General features: G+C 45.5%; 1 protein-coding gene across 2 annotated transcripts in view; it reads left to right on the top strand.

Annotated features, from left to right (window-relative positions):
• Window positions 1-331: 331 nt before the first annotated feature.
• The window catches only part of rhbdl3 (rhomboid, veinlet-like 3 (Drosophila)), a 51,991-nt gene continuing 31,983 nt past the window's right edge, over window positions 332-20,339 (top strand). For both annotated transcript variants that reach the window (XM_062387179.1, XM_062387178.1), the window contains exons 1-2: window positions 332-575; window positions 771-1,341. In XM_062387179.1, the coding sequence (XP_062243163.1) occupies window positions 1,201-1,341 (141 nt within the window). In that variant the 5' untranslated portion in view covers window positions 332-575; window positions 771-1,200. The remainder of the gene's footprint in view (window positions 576-770; window positions 1,342-20,339) is intronic.

Below are 20,339 nucleotides of genomic sequence, written 5' to 3'. Positions count from 1 at the left end.
GATTTTTCACCATCTGTCAATTCTGAACCTGATCTAATGGTTTCAAGCTGATCCATATTATTTATTAACCATTTGTGTATTTTTCCTATTGAGACAACTGCTGCATTTCACCCTCAGGCACACATGACCAGACGACCCCCCACCCCCGCCTCTCCCACCCACCCTTGAGAGCCAGGGAGAGAGTGACAGCCAGCTGTTCAGTGCAGGGACCCGGAGTTCCTCGAACCCCCCCCCCCCCCCCCCCGGAGCGAGAGAGGCTGGTGATCCCTCGTCACCACGGGGCCAGAAATCCTCCCTCTGCGTCCCTCTCTCCGCCCCCATCCATCCATCCATCCATCCATCCACTCGCTCTCCCTCCATCTCTTCCATACGCGTTCGACGTGCAGCAGCCAAACCGAGTCCCGGCTGCGTCTCCTGGAGCTGAACCAACCATCCCCAGTGCAGGAGGAGGAGGAGGCGGTCGGTGTGTACCTCCCTCCCTCCTTACCCCCGGCTTCTGGAGACTCTGTGCCTGCACTCGGCGGAGAGGAGCAGACGTGTGTCCCCGCGCTGCGCCGCCTGCAGAAGCGTGCCAGGTACCATGACGCACCAAGAAAAACTGGCCACTTGCTGAGAGTTGTTGTTTTTTATGGGGGGGGGGGACTCCGCCATGTGTGTTGTTTGAAGCGGACTTTCCCCTAGGACGGAGGAGCCGTGTGAGACCCGTGCGTCATCCCGGTCCTGCGTTCCACGTTGGTGCCAGTGTTTGATGATGTCATTATTTCTTTCAGATGGATCTGCGCTCAGCCACCGTCGCATCTCTCTGAGCGCTCCGCCACCGTGCGCCCCGGCTCCTCGCACTTGGACCACAGTGTGTGTCCAGGCTCCTCCGCAGACCTCAGTCCCCGCTGAGGGAAGGCTTCATGCTCCAGAACTACATCAACTTTTACTCTGAGGTTGAAGGTTTAGGTGGAAACTTTGCCCTGTCTGTGGAAGTCCATGGGAATACTCACCTTTTTTCTATTTAGCTGTGTCTGAGATTCCCCCTGCACTCATTTGACTGTGCCAAATTCCAACTTGGATGCGTAATGGTGCTCGGCTGGTTTACCTCCTGACGTTGCTGAAAGCATATCTTTGGGAGATAGACTTATGGGATTATAAACTACTGTAATGTGGAGTCGTTCCTGAGGACTGAGTGTCTGCTGCTCTCGGAGGGAGTGTATGGAGACGAGCAGCCCGAGGATGACGGCCGGCCCCCGGGAGGCGGCGGTGAACTGCTCCCCGGCGGTGGCGGCCAACGCGGAGGGTGAGGAGATCGAGGTTTTGGAAAGTACCGACGTCCTTCCAGTGGCTCCAGAGGACGTAAGTGTAAACGCACACACATACACACACACACATGCACGCGCTCATACACACACGCACGTACTCCATGACTTCAGAGGACATTACATCGACTAACTTTGATTTCCTTGAGAATTACTATAACCTTTACGATCATTAACCCTAATCCTAACATTAACCTAAAACATCACCTTACAATGTAATGAAACAGTTAAGTTGCTATTTGTCCGCATAAGGACACATCCCCATAATGTGACTGAGTAAACAGATTTAGGTCCCCACAACATGGGAAATACCTGGACCACAAAAATGTTGGACCAAGAGTCTGTGCCATGGAGACTTGTTCTAACCTAGTTACTTTAAAACTAACATTGACTCTAACCCTAACCTTAAAATATGTTTTCACCCTAAAACATAAAACATTTTCATCAGGGTTTCCCAAACTTTCAGCCTCTGCTGTCCAAAAGGAATGTGCGGAACAACTTTTTATTGCCAAATGTACATTATTGAAATAAAACTATTATTTTTGGTCTGTTGTAACAACTAAGGCTAAAATAAGCTGTTTCTAATGTAAAATAGTGTGTGTGTGTGTGTGTGTGTGTGTGTGTCTGTGTGTGTGTTTGATTTGTGGGGAGAGCGTGGCCTAGGGGATAGAGCGGGTGCTCTGCAACAAGAAGGTTGCTGGTTCGAATCCCACTCTATCCCATCTGCATGCCTAAGTGTCCTTGGCAAGATACTGAACCCCTAGATGGCCCCTCATAAAATGATGAGTGTTCTAAAAAATGTAAGTCGCTTTGGATAAAAGCGTCAGCTAAATGACATGTAATGTAATGATTTAACGAGGCAGGATGTCATATGAACACGAGCCTAAATTAATTTGAGGTTGTTCATCGTAATAGCTTAACTCATAACTGCAGTTTTACATCGATACCTGAGGGATTTCCTTTTTTCAAAGGGAGATGACACACATGCGCAAGCCTGCCAGTCTCCCTCCATTAGCCACCTCAGACTTTCCGGTTGCCTCCTCACACATAATGGTCCACACTTTGAGGCCCTTATTATCTTTTGCTGCGGCTCATTGACCACGATGATCAGATAAAAACAGCAAACCACTGCAGGACTGTAATTAAGGCGAATGCACACAGAGAGAAAAATCTATTTGGCCGAGATTCATCATTTCCAAACAGGTGCTCCTCTCTGCTTTAGCACCTGTTTCTGAGTTTCTTTTTCTATCTTTCCCTCTCACTCACTCCTCTGCTTGCTCTTTTTTCTCTCCTTTCCCCTTGTCTCAGCAATGGAAGTCTCTATTTGACAAGGTATGTATGTGCTGCAACCGAAAGTGGCTTGAATCTCTAATTGCCATTTGCATGTTTCACTCATTGTGGAGCAGTGTTGTGTTGAAAAAGCTTCCCATCTGCACGTGGCCACGGACTGTATCTCTGTTATCAGCTCAGATGTGTTTAACAGATGAAGCACTGCAGCTTAAAGGTCATGAAACATTGGGAGGTTACTTGGAAGAACTCGGATGCAATGTTGCACCATCAGCAGGATAAAGTTCTTCTTTTCTATTGTGGAAAAAGTGCTTTGCAGATAAATTATTTTTTAAATTCTACATTTCGCCCATGTGTCACGACCATGACCTTGTAATCATGGTGGTTACTGGCTTTATTCCCGAAAGAGACTTAAATCTGCACGAGGCAAATCTGCACACATGTTAGAAACATGTTGCCTTCAGTACCCAGAAATGATTTAACATGATGGTTGGCTTCACAAACCTCATTCCTTCTCTTCAGACCTTCTCTTTACTCCTCAGATTATCCCCAAATATCTTACACTGGTGAAAACATTTGTTTTTTAAGAGATCCCTCATTGCTTTTCATAGTTTGTACATCACTTATTGATTGGTTTCTTTCTCTGGGTAAATATATACCAGAATTTCATTTGGCTTAATGAGGTGAATATTCAGGGTCTCAGCTGGTGGAGATGGCCCAGGCTTCTCTCCTTTCAGCCCCAGTTTGTGATTTAGGCTGATTAGACAAATGTATTTTTAGATCAAAATCTTGCCGAGTGCAGCTTTAAATCCTTTGCCTGCTGGGTAACATTCACGCCATAACACGTAACTGGGCCACGCCTTTGTCCAACCAAACCCCTGTAGAGGCGAGAGCGGAGGAGTGGGATCACACTGTGGATGCTGTGGGTGTGTCACCCGCTGACACTGACCCCCGTAATGCTATTAGGGTGATACAAAATCCTGGATGCATTGATCTGTCAGACTGATCTTATGAGACACACACACACACACGCACGCAATGTAAAGATAGAGCCAGAAACCCCAGGAGAGGAAAAAACACAGACCGGCTATTCATGCAAACAGACGGTTGGACTGACAGACGGTAAACGGACTCCCTATCAAATACGCACACGCGCATGCACTTACACACGCACAGCCACTACTCGGTGGGGCTATTACAGCACCTGCCTACCCTGGGGCCCCCAAATTTCTCCTGGGAGGGATGTGTGTGTGTGTGTGTGTGTGTGTGTGTGTGTGTGTGTGTGGGTGTGTGTGTGAGTGTGTGTGTGTGTGCTTGTGTGAATACAGGGGTTAGCTGCGATGTGAAGGGTTGAGTCAGAGGCTCGTGTCAGGCGCACTCTTTCAGAGGGAGACTGAGGTCCCATGGGATTATGGGAAATGATAGCTGGGGTGTGGTGTGAGTGTTTGTATTATTAATGGTGTATATTCTATGGACAGGCATTAAGTGGGCCTCTCAATCCGTTGTCTTTATGCGCAAGGCGCTGCTTTGAGTTTTACTCAAGTGGACGCCGGTCGACAAAAACATACGTGGGTTGTCCAAATGGTGAGGTCGCTGCTCAGTCTGGCAGTAACAAATGTTCTTTCACTCTTTTATTCTCCTTCTCTCTTTCGTCCTCACAATGAGTTGGTCCATTTGTCAGTGGTCTGACCCCGGAGACCCCCAGCTTCTGTGAAGCAACTAAAGAAGAGAAATGATGGGGCACAGAAAACCAGGAGAAGATGGGTTTTGAACCAGACCGGCTGCAGGAGGCAGAGAAGATAAATGTTGCATGAAAACAAAGAGCAAGGTCCAGACTTTTATTTGCCTGCAACACAAAGACAAACACTATAAAGTGAATCTACGTATGTAAGTCCAGCATGCCAACATCACAAGGGGGTGGAGATGGGGTCGGAGAGAGTTGAGTTCTGTCATTGGCCAGTGAGACCAGTCTCTGCACTTGCATGCAGCCCACTCTCATGGGGAGGTCGGCCTGCCTGCTGGCTAAACATTAAAGTGACATGCCCAAACCAATGTGGGGGGGGGACTTATGTTGTTATGCAGTGGTTGGGTCAAACTTTGTACTAACCATAGACTGTACATAAAGTTGGATGACATGACAGGTCCCCAAAGCCGAAAGCATCCTGGTCACCACATGGTGGCTGGCTGCATTAAAGGTCACAAGCCCCACCTTCTCCATATTAGTGGATGAAACATGGACCAAACTGAAAGGTCGTAGTAAACGTGAAATACATTTTTTCTCAAATAAGATTTCTGTTATTTTAGTTCTTATCGTGCTGCTCATTTATTTGAAAAGTTTGGATTTAATTCGTTGTGCCAGGTTTTTTTCCCCCAGAAATACATGACCTTATTCTTTAGCCTTCAAATTTTCCTACAGATCACACTTGACCTTCTAGCCAGTGGCTGTACGTTCTTCTTTTGATGAGAATATTGTAGTGAGAGTAACACTGGCTACACAAGATGTTCATATATGAAGAGAATGACTCTCCTCTTGTAGTAATCACTTCTGGCATCTCTGCCATGTCAAATTCAGAGCACCTAGTATTCTGTCCATACCATCAGAGATGTTTACACAGCAGAGAGAGAGAAGACAGGATCCTCTTCTGTCATTCATCTTTCTCTTTTGGGAGTATGGCTTTCCCTCTGTTTCATCAAACCAACTTGGGCTCTGAACAAAACCTTCCTCGTCACATCACTTTTACAGGCTCCCATGTGAGCTCGGAACGTACAGCTATCAGTGTCCGGGTTCCACACTGTTGGAATCAAAGTGCTGCGTCGCTCTGTTCGCCTCCTCCTCCACCTCCTCCTCTCCGCTGTCCCCGGGAGAGGATTTTGTTGCTTTATAAGTGCTTTCGTTCCCAGCGCGCAGGAAGTAAGAGAGCGATCCTCAGAACGCTTTGATACGTGCCTCCGATCGGCTGAAACAAACATGAAGCCTGAACTCAGACGGTAAAGATGTCTGATGAAGCAGAGGAGATGCTGTGAGGAAGATAACAGCTCCCTCTCATAATCAAAGTGTCCCAGCTCCATTTGTTCTTTAGAAACAGACACACACACACACACACACACACAATGCATTACACAGTTTCATCCAATAGAAGAGATAGTGTCTTTTGAGTCTCTATGTTGAACTGACTGATTATCACACAGTAAAATGCCTCTTCATGTTTTTTGGAGGACTTCTGGGGATTAGAATATGGGCCATACTTTACGCTCAGGATTTAAATGATTAAAACCGTATTAAACTTGTTTACGTCACAGCCTGAAATGAACTGCATCAGTGTTGTTCTCCACAGGCAAAGGCACTTCGGTTGGATTTCTTCACATAACAATGACGAGAAGTTAAATTAAGCTGCTTTTATACGTGCACCGAAAGTCTGGACACCTTCCTGCAAACTAGAGAAGCTGTATGTGAGAGTGTGAATGTCCCAGTCAGTTGCTCCAGTTTACTTTTCTTGCCAGCCCCCCAGATGAAATGTCCTAAAAGTGAGAATATAGCAGGAATATGTGGAAATTCCCAGCGGGTGAGTGAACGCGTTGATGACATTTCTACCACGCAATGGACGCAAAACTGGAAAAAGTACAAATAACACAAATACCTCAGGATTAGCAAGAGGTAACTTACTTGTAGACGACACCGTGGTACACGACGACTTGGAAACATGCACTCCTCATATGTGAAAAGTTAAACTCCAGGAAATTTTTGGACCCATTTTTCCAGAAAATGGCTTTAGAAATGTTTTACAAGATTTCCTCATATTATAACTCCATCACTTTGCTTGTGTTCATGGGTAACAAGTAACATCTACAAGTTGTCTGTCTTTAAGTTGCCTTCTGGAGAGGGATTTTGAAGGGGTTGCATTATGAAGGGCTCCACCAACAGCGCAGATACACTGAGTCATTATCCTTGATGACTGTGAACACCCCACTGCTTGTAAAGCCTGTCAGTGGAAGTTCCCAGGTGTGCGGTTTACAAACCATAGACTGTATATCTGCAGTGCAAAGACTTTTCTGTCTTAAAGGGAATATGTATTATTTGTACACAGGTGGCTCCTCAATGCAGCCCTGCTTCCAGATATCGTCTATTCCACAACTATCAGTGAACAATAGCATTTGAATACGTGTGTGTGTGAGTGTGTGTGTGTCTGTGTGTGTTTGTAAGCCATTTAAGTTTGTCCACAGTCCCCTTTGTGTTGACAGCGTGCTCCCAGTGGTATGTTGAAATGTCCCACACACGCGCCCACAGGAGCTTAGTTATTAAACACTTTCACATGGCTGCATACTTTCCACGAGTCTGTGCCCCTTCCTGTCTTGCTTGGTAGCTTAGAAAAACCTCTGAATGTGCAACTGGACTGAAAAAATAAAAGTCTTGTTAAAATGACTTCTTATCAGCACCCCATCAATTGTGAACTAAAGTAATGACAGTGGGGCCTGGTGTTAAAATAGCCCAGCTAACGATACATTTATTTAAAACAAGCAGAAGTTCCCTGGCGGGGGAAGCCACCTGTTCCCAGTGGGCCTCGTGTTTCCCAGGATTCCCGTCGTGCATTTCAATGAGCTTGTTAGTTAGACATTCAGTGGCAGTGGCCGAGAGAAAAGGACGGTCATCACTTAAGGCCCCTCTGCCTGGCAGCGCCGTCTCGCCTCACCGTCCCGTGCACGGCACAGCTGGCATCGCCTCAGTGTTGCTGGGTTTTTGTGTATTAAAAGTGCCCTTCAGTGAATGATCCACCACCCAGGTAAATGGAAATGGATAAGCCCAATGGGAGCCCTCAGCTGTGCGTAGCGGTGCATGTAGGGAGAGCATGCATCGCCACACCCTGTCAGCTTTACCTACTTTGAAAGCCAAATGAAGCTTAGACATCGAGATCATGGCAGTCACTGCAATTACTGACAGAAGGAGAGATGATATGCAGCTTTCAAATTTGGCATTTTTGGGAAGGTGAGGACGCCTCGTTTGCAACAGCTCAAACGCCAAGGTCCTCATAGATATGGATGTGTTGCAGTTTTTTTGAAACTGTAAAAGTGACCTGCAGTATTTGAGCCCCGGCGAGTTGAGACTGGCTGCAGGACAAAGTCCAGCGAACCTTGAAGCTGCACCGACGCTGCTGCACAAACAGCTGTTCACCTGTTTATTCAAAGTTCAGTGAAGCTCGACCCACTGAGCAGAACCCTGAGCTGGAGAATCAGCTGGCGGGTCGCCTGTTAATTTGAGGTTTATTCATTGTATTGCTGCACTTTCTTGGGCCTTTTCCAATTCACTAGCCAAGTGTGAAGCTGTCATTCCATCAGCTGCCATCTTCTTAATTTCCCCCTAATTTATAATATTCACATGTTTGGTTCTTCTCCTCTTTTTACCGTATTCGGTAAATGCTGTTGTGCTTATCAGCCTAAATCCCATTGACACGTACGCAGATGGTGGAGGTCACAGTCTGCTGACCTGCTCGTTTAACACCACACCAGTGATTGACACCAGCTGAGTCATGGAGATAACCCACTGACAGACACTCTCTGCGCCGATATCGAACCGTGTTGTCTCGATTCGTAAAAGTTGTTGCAAGTAGCAAACTGCCCCCCCCCCCCCCCCCCCAGGGGGCCCCCACCCCCCCTCAAGTCCAAAGTAGCGGGTCGGCGTGCGGTGATGAAATGACAGACAGAGCCCCAAATATTTTCATTGAAAGATATAATCAGAGCTCATCTTTCCCTGCTCCTCTGCCTCCCCCCTGCTCGGCTCTAAATAGATTTTCTTAATGAAAGGCCCGGTTCCAGTTGGCGGAGTGTGAAAGCAGTCATCCGCTTTTATGCTGAGGTAAAAATAGATGCTGTGCCTGTCTGTCTGTAAACACGAGAAAGAGGATCTGCTGGTTAATCCAGAATTGCTCAAACGTGCAATCTCATTCCAACGATCCCAAAGTATCTCTTAAAGACACTTCATATGCATTGTGTGTTTATGTGCATACTTGTGTTTGTACTCACTAGCTTAGATTGTGTATTATTGCGATGGATTACATGACTGTTGCCAAAAGCATGTTGATCTCCCCCTGGTGGCTGGCTGCGGTATAGATCATGATCCCCGCCGCATCCATGTTAGTGGATAGGACATGGACCAAACTTAGAAGTCATAAGTAAACATTGATTATTTGTCACAAAGATTGTTTCTGTCATTTATGTAGGAAGTGCTATTTATTTATGGTAATTTTGTTATTTTGACTAGTTATTAGATGATAACAAGAAACCTCATGATTGACAGCTGAGACTGGCTCGTGATTGGTTAACGTATGTGTGAGCGTGATCTCGCTGCCAGGTCTCCTCCCCCAGTGTTACTCCTCCTATCCTCTCCACACTGACTGTTTATCAGTAGCCTGCTCAAATGTGATTGGTCAATCTCGTAACTGGAAACCAGAAGACTTCTGGACCTGAAATCTTGTCACTCACTGACAAATTCTGCATATTTGCATTGGGGCGCTGTGGCTAGCCTACTGCTGCTGCTTCTGCTGCACAGACTCCAGCTCCAAGTGACGTTAACGTCAGAGTTTGTATCCAGGACATTTTGACTTCATTTCTGGATTTCTGAAGAACGGTCGACACGTGGCCCATCTTTATATACATTGACTAGACCGAAACATGTAAATCCATTAGTAGAGGTCAACAGAGGGCCACCTGCTGAGTTAGCATGTGTGTTGGACGTTGGGTTTGCCAGCTGCCTTTTTATAGGTCCAGTAGCAGTGCCACATTTAATGGGGCTCCCACACAAATAAGTCCTTATTCATCTGTACTTTATCTTCTCTTTCATCTCCCTCTCTCGTACGTCCTCTGTCTCTCTTCCTCTCTGCCTCTCATCTTTTGGTCCTGAAGTCTGATTCCCCATCGGAGTGAAGTGGATGACACTGCAGATATGGAGAGGCTTCAATCTCAGTCTGCTCATCGATACTTTCATCGCATCCGTTTTCATTAGCTCTGTTTACCACATACAGCAAATGAAACGCACCATAGTTCATCAGCTCTGTAACAACGGCACTAAAAAAGGAGGAGGGGACCAGAGGGAAAACAGCAAATTAGGGTTTGACCTTTTTTTTCTTATGTTATGTCCCATGTGTCAGAGCCTGTACGTATCCTACTTTTCTTTCCGTTTCTGTCATGCAGTGATTGAGGCCTTATTGTTCTGGTTCTTTTTAAGTAGTTTTCTGTATGTTTTTTCAACTGTCAGACAGCAGAACAAATTCAAGGTAGTGATTTAAGTGCAGTTTATAAATGCAACGCATAAAGCAGGCAATCAGGTTTTCATGATAATAGACATTTGGACAAAATAGGAACAGCTTAATGAAAGCTATCGACTATTTAGACATGTAAAAAGAGTCTTAACAGAGGTCATGCAGTTCCAGGTCACAGACAAGGTGTCTAGTTCCAGCTCTTCTGGGACACAGCCTGCGGCAGCACACACTAGTCGTTCAAACAAGGGGATTACAACTGACACTTCCTCTTCACCTTTACAAACACCATGCTGTCTTTCATGCCTCCACATGCCTGGCTCATCGCTGCATGAAGTGGTTGTATGTGACTGCTGGATGGTTGGTTTAATTTAGCTATGTAGGCCAGAATGTATCATTACCATGTTTGTTTTGGGTCTGCATGTGGCAGCAGGACGGCTATTGTTCAGTGTAAGTTGTTGAACATCTTTCTTACCTTCAACTTATCTTTCAAGCAGCTTCCAGCCTCCTCCTATTGCAGTCAGTCACTCTGATCCTCTGGGGATCAAACGCGCTGCGCAGGTCCACTCAATCCTCCTGGCTGAGACTGCAATACCTTCCCACAGGTTATGGTTACAGAGCTGTTGACAGAGTGACACATCAAACCAGCGCCAGGGAGCTGTGTGTGTGTTTGTCTGTGTGTGTGTGTGTGTGTGTGTGTGTGTGTGTGTGTGTTAAGGAAGTATTGGGGACCTGTGGAACTCGAAATGGAAAATGTCTGTGTTTTATCACAGAGCTCATACATACCCACAGGAATGTTCACGGTAAGATCCCAGAACCCCCCCCCCCCCCCCCCCCCCCCCCATGATACACAGAGAAGAGAGAGACATATTTTGGAACAGGTTCATGTGCAATGGGACGCACAGGTCAACATTGAAGCCTGGCAGGTGCACAGGTACAATAACCCTGTGTTTGCTGTGTGTGTGTGTGTGTGTGTGTGTGTGTGTGTCTTTGTGTGTTTGTGTGTGTGTGTATGTGTGTGTGTTTTCGTTCTCCTCAGTCAAGCACGGCCCATTAGAGAATGTTCCACACTGAGTGTATGACTCAGACGACTCTTTCATTTCCTTCTGTTCTCCCGTAAGAAGAACACTTTAGTCTTTATTGGGACAGATGGCACGTAGACAAGCGCCATTAAAGAAACGCCGACAACTACCAGCTCAGATGTTTACATGCTTGTTCCAGATTTATAACGCCAGCTCCACTCCCTGGGTTTAAACTCTAAATTGTGTGTGCTGGCTTTCAGACCGGTTTGTCTTTCTATGTGCTCAGCTGTCCGTGAAGCGCCTCACCAGCGTCTCCTTGTTTACTCCGTCTTTTCTCCTTGGAGAATTTGCAGTGAAGTGGTAACAGGCTGCGTTTTAGACGAGATAATGCAAGAAACGCACATTTCAAAGGTGATGGCTTTTTTTGTTGCTGTTCTTCACACGCCCACGCTAAACCTTTGGGTAGAGCGTTTAGTTTGCAGTTTCTGCTTTTCCTCTCGCTTCCCTTCTCAGACTTTCATTTAGAAGCATATTCATAAAAGTCTGCAAAATTTAGTCTCTCATTTGTGTTTTTCCTCAGTGTTGCTTTTCCTGGTTTGTGTCCACATGACAACTCCCCAGAAACGTTGATTTCTTTGCGACGCACAAAGCAGTTTTCCCTATCTGACTCTCAAATAGCAATAGACTTGATTTTGTCTCTGGAAAATGTTTCACCTTTCATCCAAAATTAGTCTTCTCTTCTCACTGACTAATGAGAGATTTCAGGTTTTTAACCTCTGTGGGTCGTTATGTTAAACAGTCAGTTGATATAAAAGTATGAACAAGTTCTTGGATGGTTGGTTTGTTGTCCTCATGACAACTGGTCCTGAGCCAGCCGTTTGGGCTCAGCAGATTCCTCAGGTGAGTGACAGTGCTTAGCTTTCACTCAGAACTCAGTTCCCCTCCTGTCTGCTCCGTGTCGTCTTACAGGGCATTGACGCCCAAGCTTTCCAGCAGGGCCAAAGTGCTGAAGTGGCGAACTCCAACAAGGAGAAACCACATCACTCAACGCACAAAAAACCACAGACTAAAAGAAAATTGAGACATTTTTTTTTATGTTTAGTGAATTCAAGCATCCCTGTGTTGTTGCTGGTGTAGAGCACATACATACATCTCGTTTGCAATACGCAATTATTCAGTGTGTAAAAACTTGGCCAGCTGTCGTGGATATAATTCAGTGATGGAGGCATGCAGAAGTAGGGAAATGAAATTAGGTCACAGATGGAGTTCAGTCCCACTGATTACAAAATTCATACATGACTGTGAAGTATTAAGTATCTGTGGGGGGGGGGGGGGGGGGGGACTGCAATAACCAAATAGATCTCTCTGTAAATAAGATTGAAAAGCGTTTTCACAATACGGGTCCTAAACTGTGCAGTGCATCTTCACAGGTCTTGGCTCCTATTTGCTGAATAGGTGGAAATTCATGTATGTTATATGGTTGGTGTCTCGATGGTTAATAATGAGAGCAGTGAATCTCACCTTTTAAGTATGTATGAAATAATCCAGCCTTTTCCCCCCGTACTGATTCCGACACCTTAACTCAGAGTATTCGCACATTCCTAGTACTTATGCAACGCCCCCGTAGTGTTTTGCATCTGCAGTTTGTCCGTGCTCTATTTTATTTAAAAAAAATTTGCAAGGAAATAAATACATTTAGTTGTGTTCTTCTTAAAAGAAAAAAACAGATACTGAGATTGTCTCTCCAGCATTAATGTCACTGCATGAGCACATAACTCTCCTAACCCAGCCTCCTTGGAGAACTGTTGTTATCAGTTTGGACTGTGGAGCAGTAAAAGCTTTATGTATTGCACCAATTTGGAGGTTTCTCAAGAACATGAGCTGTTCAATTCCCACTTGCTGCACCTCTGCAGCTGCTGAACACCAACCATTTAGATGGCAGGTAAGATGGGACAAGAACAAAAGACGATGAGGATGTTTAGCTTTATGTCTTTCAATCTCAATCCCAATACTTTACCAAACGATTTGGGAATGAATCCCAGTTTTTTAGTTACAGTAACTGTGTATATGGAATCAGATCCCCCATACATATTGTAAGGCCAAAGAATTTAGGCTGTTCTGTCCTACATTATGATCCTGACATTATGATGCATCTAATAGAAAATCCTCTCCTCTAAGTTACAGAGGTGGTCTGAGGTATATTCTTATCCTAATTCCAGGTTTTACCTCAGCTACAGGACACAGCAGCTCATCAGGATGCCTGTGAGGGCCTGACACTGAGGGCGTTACAGTGATAAGAATGATCTCCCTCAGGAGGAGAGCTGCCAAGGTTGTGATCATTTCAAATTCTCATGCAGGTGGAATAAGGATTTACTTTGGAGTTAATTGGATATAGGAAAGAGTCTCTGGAGATAGAATTACATTCATGTACATTTAGGCATCGAAATGATGATCTTTAGTGAAGATCAGTGGCTTTAGGTTAGTGTGAGCATCATGTGTCTGGGGGGGGGGTGTAACAGTTGTGGGGAATCTGTTCCGACTATTCTGGTGTAGAATGAAGCCTGAGTCCACACAGTTCATTCCATTAGATCCAACGTCACCTCACATCTCGTGACTCCACAGAGTCTTTCTTCCACACTTCTGCAAGACTAGCTGTGTAAAGATATCGGCCGATATCTGCTCAGATGAATCACTCGGAGAGAAAAAGGAGAAGTGGAAATCACCCTTCACGTTTATTAAACTTTAAACTATTGTTTTATTCTGGTTAAATTAAGTAACGTCAAGTTTTGTGCTGTTCTATTTCTTGTCAGGGTGCAGAGTCTTGCTACTGTGAGCTTGTCAGGCTGTGTTTTAACTCCTGTCTTCTCTCGCCTTATAAGGTAACTGAAGTTGTTTGTATAGAGAGAGAGCGGGGACCGTTTCTTCCTCTCTGACCTCTGGGGATTATGGGAATAGGATTTAGGTAGCGGGTGCCCTAGTGGGGCTTTTCACCACAAGTAAGGATCAGGAGACGTCGGACCGACTGCCCTCCTTAAAGTGTCAGATTTATAAAAGATCCTGTTCAAATAATTGCGACAAAACAGCCCAGGAAGGGAAACGTCAGTCGTGACAGAAGGTGTTAACATAACCGTTTACACTCAACAACAGGGATCTGTTTGGTGTGTGTATGTTTGTGTGTGTGTGTGTGGGGTGTTCTTGTTGAAGACTGACAGACAGTGTGAAGGATCCCACTCGACACAGATGGCAACCTTGAAAATGTGTCTGACAACCCCACTAGCTCCCCCATCCTCACCCCCCCAGCCTTTCCAACCTCCCCCTTTTTCTTTCTTTTCTTCTCGAGATTTGGAGAAAATAAGTCCGGGGCCCTCCCTCGGCGCAGCCCCCGGCCTGGGGTTCATTTGCCAGCTATTAGAGATCATAAATCTCTGTGGTGAATGGAGCTGCTGCCGTCGCCGCTGCAGGTTTTTTGATGGCGTTGTCGGGGAGGGGAGCTGACCTCAGGCCAGGCCTGCAGCGGAGGAAGGGGACTGAATGGGAGAGAAAAGACGGGCCGGGGCCACGGCTCGTTAAACAAATGTTTCTCCCTTCTTTTTGTTCGCCTTCTGATTCCGTGAATAGCTGCTGAATGTGTGCAGCGGTGAGGGCATGTTTGATAGCGGGCCAGGCCTGCCGGTATTGAGGGGCTCTCACCTTGTTGTAAATGGGAGGTTTGGGGGGAAAAGGTCACCGATCTCCATCTTTGTCCCTGTCTGACCTGCCTGTGCCCTGTGCATGAGTGTCACCAACACTCCAACACATCTTTGTGTGTGTGCCTGTGTGAGGATTTTGACTTCTGTGTGTCTCTCCTGGCAAATGGGATAAACGTTCTGTGTCTCACTGAGATTGACATTTATAAGCTTTTCCATCCTTATGTGTGCGTGTCTTAGATTTGAATCTTGTTGTGTGTACTTGTGCGTCTTTGTGTCACTGTGTCTTCATACATGCTCGTCTCCAGTGTGAAAGCTTTCACTAGCAGCGACAGGGGGTAAAGTGTTTATTTGAACACATTGGAGAGGGCCTGCTGAGGGCCGCTCGGCTGTCTGCTGCAATCCCCTCTGCTTCTGGAAGACACCCCGGGGGCGGTGCAGCTCGCGCTCTCATTTAGTCTCTCCCGCTCTTTTGAAAGTACAACCAGTCTGTCTCGCTCCATCTTGTCTTCTGTCACACAACATCAAACCATGTCTTAGCGAATAATCTCGAGAAAGAAAAGCATCTGTGTCTCCATTCTGCCCTCCCAGCCACTCGAAGATGTCTAACTTTAAAATGCCGGCTGTGTCTAAGGAAAAAACTTTGTATATTTGTACTGACACAAAAACGCAGTAGCAGACATAAAGAATTTCAAAAATAAAGATGAGCAGTGAAAGCTAAAGTAAATGACAACAGAGAGAGACAGAGGCAACAGAACACAGCTTATCCCGAACACAGCTGCTGTCAGACATTCTGAACTTCAGATATTCTCCTGAATTCATTAGCGGGGGCTGTGTATGAGAATGCAAATGTCCGAGCAAGCCAATGTAGGAATAAGACAACATTTCACAACAAGCGAGTGGGCGGATCGCTGGCGTTTCCAGCGTGCAAAAGACGCCGAAACAAAAACAAGAAGATTACAAATATGTCTGGGTGAAAAAGTGGGGCCAGACAGATGTCAACATAGAAAGACAAAAAGATTTGAGAGCTTTTGGCAAAAAGGGCCCAACGCTGGTGTTGATGTGCGGAAACATTTCTGCAGTAGAATTGATATCTAATGTCCTGGGTCCTGGGTCCTGCCTCCTGCCTCCTGCCTCCTGCCTTCTGCCTCCTGCCTCCTGCCTCCTGCACGCCCTACCCTGACCCCACACCTCACTTTTGACCCGTTGAATCTCCTGCTGCATTGTTCATATGTGAGAAAATCTGGAGTTGTTGTTTGAAAACAGATTCGGTTTTTGGATGTAATAAACAAATGTTGAGGCATCAAAATATGTCATAAAATGTTTGAAAAAAGTTGGGCTAAATTTGGACTTGTTCCATTTAAAAGCTTCTGATCTTACTCAGGTATCAACCATGTTTTGTTTGTAGCATCTGATCTCTGTGGCTTCTCAGACATGAACATGTTATTCGTGCCTCACATCACGCACCCTCCTCACTGCGACGTCGAATCCATCCCAACCTTTTGATCGTGGCTGTGTTCAGTCTTTGCTGCCTTACCGGTTGCAGCACTGCGCACCTGAAGACTAATATGCTGCTCTTCATATCGAATTTCATAAACCCTCAGTCTGCACTCCACTGTGGAAATTATTATTCTCCACTCTCCCACTCACTGCTTGAACAGATGTTTGGTTTTCCCGTGGGCAGCATTTGCATTACAATCCCTGACATGAGAGTTGGATGAAATAGATATATGTTGACAGTTAGGGAAATTGGTTCTGTGTCATATGAATAAACATTAAGATTTAATTTTGGAATGTTACTTTACTTTTCCACTTAATAATGTCACATATAGTATAGACTGCAGATGGAGGCGGTGCCCTCAATAGAAGCTTTCAGAGTCACATTGCAACCCTAAGCTTTTCATTCAGGTCTTAACCCAGATACAATGTATGTACTGTGAAATATAAATGTTCTAATCAGTTGAACCTGACCCAAGTACAGAGTCTGTGTAAAGTCCGATTTACTGTAGCTATTGTGCAAATAGATAAACGGCCTTAACTGGCTGACACTAGACAGAATACAAATATGTGTGATATTGCTGTAAATAGTTTCATCTTCCTGTGAAGATATTGATATTGCAATTTGGTTTTAAACTGTAGCCCATTTTGTAGAGGGGAAATAGTCTTTGTACAACAGTGCAGTGGAGTGTGTGTTAATGAATGTTTGTGTTGGGGACAGTGAGGGGGCGTGCGGTCCTCTCCTCAGGTGCCGGCTAATAGCTACGACTGTGGAGAGACCTGCTGTGAGATGGTGGGAATCAGTAGAGATATTGATTGGACAGAGACAGAACATGCTGCTGCTTGATTAAGCTTATTGATACTGCATCGCCTACAAACATTCAATTTGTGTTACGCCCCCGAGGTTTCTGTCAATTCCTCAGGGCTTTGTGGTTGCATGGAAGACAGTTGTGTACCGAGTCCCCTCAGGGTCACGGCGAGAATACTTGTACCTACTAGTACTAGTGCCTCGCAATAGTTTTGCATTGTTTTGCAATACTTTTCTTCTTCCATTCCTTCTGGCTCAGACCACCATTTTCTGGCTGAACCCTTCTGAGCCTGAGAGAAAACGAACCAAGCCTGACCCGATCCTGACAGGTTCCTCTATTGCCTGGTATTGCAACATGTATTGTGAGGTAACGCAACGTGTATCGTGCTGCAGTTTCCTGAAATTTGTTTAGACTTTGCTAAAGGCAGAGTATAGTTGTTTTTTTTATCCAACATTAATTAGTCAAGCAAGATGAAGAGGATGGCGATATTACTCACGGCGATGAGTGGGCTGTTTGCAGGGAAACGAGAGGTTGCACATTTCACACCTTCAGCAGAAACTAGTGTTTGCCAAGATCGGCTGGACACAAGTTACAGATCTGCTCTGCAGACACCAACCAACTTGAAGTTGCCTTGACAAAGAGAAAGGAGCAGTGCACTTACACAGTCAAATAGCTGCTCGATTTCATTTAATATCATCTTAACCTATTGAGAGGATGAGGCACTGATCACTATCTCAGTGAAATTGCCTGCCATGCACAGATGGAATACAATAATGTCTCGGAGATCTTCTTTTCTGATATGCAGCTGATCCAATGTTTCCTTTGTATGATCTGAGGTGGATTTTGATACTGATGTCATTGTACTTTGAAGGATTAACTTAGCTAAAAGCACCATGTTAATTTAAGGGTTTCAACCTGCAGTCGCAAGAACATGAGGAATACTTAACGGTCACATAGGTAAATAGACAGAAAGCAGTGGTCACTAACACAGCTTCTGTGTTTTAATGTGATTTGCAGCATAAACACAGACATTGTCAGGACCAGTAAAGCTCATTTGCTCCTAAGCCTGTTCATAATGAGACTAAACATTATTTCTGAGCTCAGGTTAAAGTTCAGATGTGGTTAGGTTCAGGTGAGGGTTAGGTCTTGGTTATTGGCTGTCAACAATAAGTTAAAGTCTATGAAAAAGTAAGGATGGCTGTGTGCGTGTGTGTACTCGCATATGAGCATGAGCGTGCACAAGTGCTTGTTCCCACTGAAGACATCTTCACACCGACTTACGTTGCCTGGTTACAGGCCAGTTGGCAAGGAAACGGTGGCTAATTTGCGATGGCCTCAGACAACTGTGTGTGTGTGCATGTATGTGTGTGTGTGCGTGCGTACGTGTGTGTGCGTGTGTGTGTGTGTGTGAGTGTGCGATGAGCAAGGCCCTCTAATCTATCAAGCAAGACAGGTGACCCAGTGCTGTGTTGATTAGCCCAGACAGACACAACATCAGTCATCCCTGCAGCCGCCATGAAATACACCTCTGTGTGATCGCAAACCAATTCGGGCCCATCTGAAGTCTCTGTCACGTATATCGACTGAATGAGACGTTTAGGTGAGATACCTGGAGCTGCACCTAATTCTGACAGCAATTCTTATAACAGCGCAACATATGCAGGATCTGAAGATACGAACATGTGTTGCATGTTGTCAGTTATCCGTTTCTCTGTTGAGGAAGATGTAGAGAAGGAGTGACAGAGGTCAGAGAGACTAACTGCTTGTGAGTGGAAGCAATTTTCTGAGGCAGACTACATGCATTTGCCATCACAGAAGACGGGAGAGCAGTGGAGAGAGCCGAGGATGGGAAATGAAAGAGGACAGAGGAGGGGAGAAGAAAGGAAGACGGGAATGGAAATAGTGTGGCCAGTCAATCCTGTCTGTGGCCGCTGATAAGAATAATCTGAGCGAGTGTCGTGCTAACAGTAATGGACTGGAATTTAAATTCGGTCTGATACTGGGAATCCAGTGATGGGTCCAGGTAAGAACAGATCATCCACAGGGAGAAGTCTAGCCTGTCTGCAAAAATGGGATGTTTTGTCCTTATTCTCCCCAGTGAGAGTTCATTTTCATATAATCATGTGGTTTCCCTCTGACCGTTTTGACTCTTAATTACTTGTGAGGGTCACCTAATGCATCCGCAATTGAATTTTTCGACACTAGACCTGCTATTCTATCGGTTTGGGAATTTGAACAGACTTGTTGCACAGAAACAATCATGCGCAGAAGCTGCAAACAAAAAGTACAGGGAAATCCAAGAGTAGATGATTCCCACTGATACACACAGGGTGCAATAACTCTACATACACATGTGCAATAACTTATTCACACACACTCAATACAGTTCAAGATGAGAGATGCTACACGAGTAGCAAGTGGGTGAGAAATTGCAGAGGAGCTGCTGTTAAATGAGAGTGGGTTATAATGGAGTGCTGCGCTGGGACCAGCGGCGTCCGCTCTCATGCATGTTGGTTTTGATGTATGCTATGTCAAATTGTTTCTTAATTGACTGAGTTTGTGCTCAAGTGAAGGTTAACCCATCAAAGGCTGTTATCCTACCTGCCGGATGCCTGCACTCTTTTCAACATGATATATCTGTGACACCTCGAGGGACGTTCCTGGAGTTTGGTTCAAACGATCACTTGGATTCAGTGATTACTTGATTCGAAGGTCAAGGTCACAGTGACATTGCAAAACACATCTTTTGGGCCATGTGAACTTCAGTCCTCAAGCCAAGAACAAATGCACTAATTATGACAAACATTAAACCAGCATTAATTAATTCACAACAGACATGTAACTTGATTCACAGATCAAACAGCACAGTTGAGTGTACTGTTTCTGCAATAACGATTTTATATATCTTTCAATTGCTTGTTTCATTACTCTCTCCTCTCAGACACTTCTTCTCTTGGAGTGAAGCCTCTAAGTTCCGGTGTAATTAATTGGCTCATGCACAGGCACTGCTGTGGCATTTTGGGGGCTATTAGAAGTCTTGTAGAGGCATTAGTCATGTCTCTGAAGTGTGACATGGGTAGAGCGCTGTCTGGGGGGGGGGGAGGGGGCGTGACATGCATGGCAAGCTGGTCTATATCCGAGCCAGACGGCTGACCTTTTCCTGCAGATTCCTCCACGATGGGAGAGGTGATGTCTGGGTAATTAATGGTGTGAAATGTGTCGGAGCCTCACATCCCGCCCTTCTGCATCCCACCGCGCTGCTCTGTCACTTTGTCACTCAACTGTCACGTGACTCCTTCAGAGGGATCTGACGGGGACGAGCAGGGAGATACGGGATCCGCTCGTCTCTGTTCCCCGCCGGGTGAAAATTTGTTCCCAGCTTGATGCAGACAAAGTTCAATTTGAATGCTTCGATGATAATGATATTGAAAAAGAAATGACAGTCTGAGTGACAGCCGGACTGGAGACGGTCATCTATTTTCGGTGT

The sequence above is a fragment of the Platichthys flesus genome, chromosome 5 (assembly GCF_949316205.1).
Source record: "Platichthys flesus chromosome 5, fPlaFle2.1, whole genome shotgun sequence".
Classification (NCBI taxonomy): domain Eukaryota; kingdom Metazoa; phylum Chordata; class Actinopteri; order Pleuronectiformes; family Pleuronectidae; genus Platichthys; species Platichthys flesus.
Note: the sequence above shows the minus strand (reverse complement) of the source record. Positions and strands in the feature narration are given on the sequence as shown.